Source organism: Bos indicus x Bos taurus, unplaced genomic scaffold, assembly GCF_003369695.1.
Source record: "Bos indicus x Bos taurus breed Angus x Brahman F1 hybrid unplaced genomic scaffold, Bos_hybrid_MaternalHap_v2.0 tig00003534_arrow_arrow_obj, whole genome shotgun sequence".
NCBI classification, from domain to species: domain Eukaryota; kingdom Metazoa; phylum Chordata; class Mammalia; order Artiodactyla; family Bovidae; genus Bos; species Bos indicus x Bos taurus.
Window position 1 is genome coordinate 10543 of NW_020867698.1, and position 4524 is coordinate 15066.

Below are 4524 nucleotides of genomic sequence, written 5' to 3' on the forward strand. Positions count from 1 at the left end.
CCTAGATTCTGGACCCAGAGCCTGTGTTTAAAAGAATGCTCTGCCACTGACTATGCATGACTTTGGAGTTTCTTAACCATTTGGACCTCAATTTCTTCATGAATGAGATGAAAATATAATGAGTTAGTACATATACTTACACAGAGATACACAGACATGTAAATATATAAATTAATACATATGTTGTTAATGTAAGTCCTCATATTAATGCATGGCACTAAGGAGCACCAGATAACTGTCAGGTATTGTTCTTATTAAGGGAAACTGATCAAAATTTGACTCATGGGTAATGGTGGTAGTGTTAGTCACTAAATAGTGTCCAACTCTTTGCAGCCCCATGAATGGTAGCCCACAAGGCTCCTCTGTCCATGGGATTTCCCAGACAAGAATACTAGAGTTGGTTGCCATTTCCTTCTCCAAGGCATCTTCCTGACCCAGGGATTGAACCCACGTCTCCTGCATTGGCGGGCAGATTCTTTACCACTGAGCCACCAGGGAAGCCCTCACTTATATAAAGGGCAGAGATTAGAGAAATCAAGACAGTAAACTTGATGTGCAATGCACCTCAATGGATTACTGATGCTTGTATTACTTGTTCAAAGAGGATTTAGAAGGCAAGAAACAGCATAATTCAGTGGGTAAGCTACCTATTTTGGGCCCTCAATTTCCTCATTCTGCAGAGAAGAGGGGATAAAAGACCTCATTGATAGGGGTAATGTGTTCAAAGTGCTTGGCACCAAGCCTAGTTGAGAGTGAGTGTTTAGGAAACAGGTACTGTTTGCAACTTGATTTTATTGAGCAGACACTATGTTTAGTTTTTGGTGACACTGGAAAAGAAAATGCAGTTGATTTTGTGATTAAGTGTATTTTAGGATGTACCAGCTATTTGTCTCAAAATGTATTTGTGATTAACTCTTCATCCCTACCTCTACCTACTCCTCTATCTTTCTTTCCCTTTCTGTTTCACAGAAAAAATTATGACCTCAGCATCCAAGGAATTCTCCGCCCATTTTTAATTGTCTGCATTATCCTGGCCTGCTTCATGGTGTGTCTGTTCATTTACATCAAGCCCACCAACAGCTGGATCTTCAGCCCGATGGAGTCAGCCAGCTCAGTGCTGAAAATGAAAAATTTCTTCTCCACCAAAACTGGTGATTTTAATGAAACTACTATTCTGATTTGGGTGTGGCCATTTGGGCAGACCTTTGACCTTACATCTTGCCAAGCAATGTTCAACATCCAAGGATGCCATCTCACGACAGACCGTTCTCTGTACAACAAGTCTCACGCAGTTCTGATCCACCACCGAGACATCAGTTGGGATCTGACCAATTTACCTCAGCAGGCGAGGCCACCCTTCCAGAAATGGATTTGGATGAATTTGGAATCACCGACTCACACACCACAGAAGAGTGGCATTGAGCACCTGTTCAACCTGACTCTGACTTATCGCCGTGACTCAGATATCCAAGTGCCTTATGGTTTCTTGACCGTAAGCACAAACCCCTTCGTGTTTGAAGTGCCAAACAAGAGAAGTTAGTGTGCTGGGTTGTAAGTAACTGGAACCCTGAGCATGCCAGGGTCAAGTATTACAATGAGCTAAGCAAAAGCATTGAATCCATACCTATGGGCAAGCATTTGGAGAATACGTGACTGATAAAAATTTGATTCCTACCATATCTACTTGCAAATTTTATCTTTCCTTTGAAAACTCAATCCACAAAGATTACATCACAGAAAAGCTCTACAATGCTTTTCTGGCTGGCTCTGTGCCTGTTGTTTTGGGGCCATCTAGGGAAAACTATGAGAATTATATTCCAGCAGATTCATTCATTCATGTGGAAGATTATAACTCTCCCAGTGAGCTAGCTAAGTATCTGAAGGAAGTAGACAAAAACAATAAATTATACCTTAGTTACTTTAACTGGAGGAAAGATTTCACAGTAAATCTTCCTCGATTTTGGGAATCACATGCATGCTTGGCTTGTGACCATGTGAAAAGGCATCAAGAGTATAAATCCGTTGGTAATTTAGAGAAATGGTTTTGGAATTAAAGTTTTCCATCATATACACATTTGACAAATCATTTTGATGAGATATTATCCAGGTTTTAAGGATGAGAAGAGACATTATTCTGCTTTTGTGTCATAATTTATTTGTATCACTCTCTCGGGTGACATGTATATTTTGATGGAGATTTTTAAGAGTGCAGCATCAGCAATCACTCCACTTGGTTTTAAATTATCTTATATATACCTAATTATGTGACCTGAAAAATAATTTATTATTCTCTATCATTTGTAAACCTCTTTTTTTTTCATATTTTTGTTGTTATCTCTAATGTAACTGTGATTTGATTGTTGTTCCTAAACTGATCAGTTGTTTCATCCACTTGGTAAATGAAGACACATATCTTCAAGTATGAAATATTTTCATTAAACATTATCATCTCTAGTTCCCAGTTGGCATAATGAAGCAAAGGAAAATCAATTTGTAATTGAATTCTAACCTCTTTGACTTTGAAGTTGAACAATGTATAACTCTCTATTTGATCTGTTTTTCACCTGTTTGATACGTTTGTGAATGCAGAATTATTCATGTAGTGAATAAGCCAGATAGTGGAGCAGAACTGTTCTATTCAGGAAGCTATTAGGCTTCTCGTTTATTTTCATTAAGTTGACTTGCAAATGCAGTCACTTGTTCTCATGATATTAAGCTAAATTACTTAAGTAGTTTTAAATATCCAATTTGGGGCAATTTTTGGTGCCTGGGAAATAATCCTAGTAACACTTAAGAAAAGCTAAGATAGTTTTCTTCCTGATCTTAACACTCATTATTATAATAAAACAAATAACCTCATCAAATGACAAGGGAAAAGGGTAAGTGTAGATACAAGTCATGTTTATAAATGGTACATTTATGTACAGTTTCTAACATATCAATTTAAAATATTTTTTTCTAAAGGCCCAATGTCTAAAACATTTTCCCATACCTATGGACATCTAAATTGAATATTTGAGATGTTTGTCCTATTATTTAAAAGAGCCTAAATAAAATTAGGGCTTCCCTGGTGGCTCAGATGGTAAAGAATCTGCCTGCAATGTGGGAGACCTGGGTTTGATCCCTGGGTTGGGAAGATCTCCTGGAGAATGGAAAGGCTACCCACTCCAGTATTCTGGCCTAGAGAATTCCATGGACTGTATAGTCCATGGGGACACAAAGAGTCATACACGACTGAGCAACTTGGCTAAATAAAATTTTCATCAAGGTGTTAAGTATAAAATGTTAAACATAATAAAGTGGGAGTCAATAGGGAACACATGCTAACACAAAATGAGACTTCAATGCATATTTGTTGAGTTAATAAATGGATGACATTTAATGTCATCAGAAAAGCTTTGCTTATTCCAATAAAGTGACAGCTCTAGTCTAGAGTTTCTAACTTGAGATGATGTTTTATATCCATTTTTGTAATTATCCATAAATGGCAATATGACCATCACCCTCAGGGTTTTACAGAACCTGAGTAAACTTTCATTACACTAAGTTTTTAGAGAATTCACCCCTGAACTTGCAGTTGCTATACAGTGTTTCTCCTCCATACAGTTAAGGGCTGGATATAAGCAGAGAACAGTAGATGTGAAATGATGGGACTCTAGGGATTCTCAAATAAACCATTTCCCAAAGAATCTTTAATGACTTTATTCCAGTCAGACCAAAAACCCATCAAAAGTGTTAGAATGTACTAATGACATCTATTTGAGTCTGTTTGTGGATTATTCTTATAGTCCTCTATATCAATAGAACTCAAATCCACAATTTTCTACATCAAATGTAAGCTAGACAGAGAGGCAAATTTGGATTCAGAAAGCAGGAGTTTATGTCCAACAATCCAGGCTGCCTTCTGAGGAAAGGAGCTCTCAGTACCACTAGAAGGATTTGAACAGAGGAAAATTACTGCATTGGTTGAAGGACTGTTTGATCTTCAGGTTCATTCCTTTACCCATGATTGAACAGGCTCCTTGTGTCAGGCAAGGCCCTGACCAGAGAAAAGATGAACAAGGTACCATCACTGCCTTAAAGAAACTTACATTAAGTCGAGAGATAAGGAAAACTTCCTTTGAGTCTATGTTTAGGCACATATACTCTGAATGAAATTTATATGAGTCACTGCTGACTTAATGAAAATAAGATAATAAATTTCTCCAACTGATTAGCTATTTGGCCAGTTTATGAGCCACAGACTTTGTTTATTCATTTGACCCAATGGAAGATGCCTGTCATATTATCTCTTATAACTGGATAGCATCCAGAAATGGCATGTCTGTGTAGGTGCCCTCGTAGATAAGGAAAAATTTCCACCCTCATTTATTTCATCATGTTCAAATAGATCAAACATTTATGTTTACATTGTTATCTTTTTGACCTACTAAAAAGTGTAGGGATCTAAAAAGAATGCATTACTAACAAATTTAGAAATATCTACTTTCTTCAAAAGCAGAAAAGCATTCAATAAAAAGCCTT

General features: G+C 37.2%; 1 protein-coding gene across 1 annotated transcript; it reads left to right on the forward strand.

Moving 5' to 3' along the window:
• Nucleotides 1–715: 715 nt before the first annotated feature.
• Nucleotides 716–2454, forward strand: LOC113889128 (alpha-(1,3)-fucosyltransferase 9-like). Its single transcript, XM_027535955.1, is given in 3 exon segments — nucleotides 716–1523; nucleotides 1526–1615; nucleotides 1618–2454. Coding segments are annotated over 3 exon segments (1335 nt in total). The 3' UTR covers nucleotides 2055–2454.
• The last annotated feature ends 2070 nt before the right edge of the window (nucleotides 2455–4524 follow it).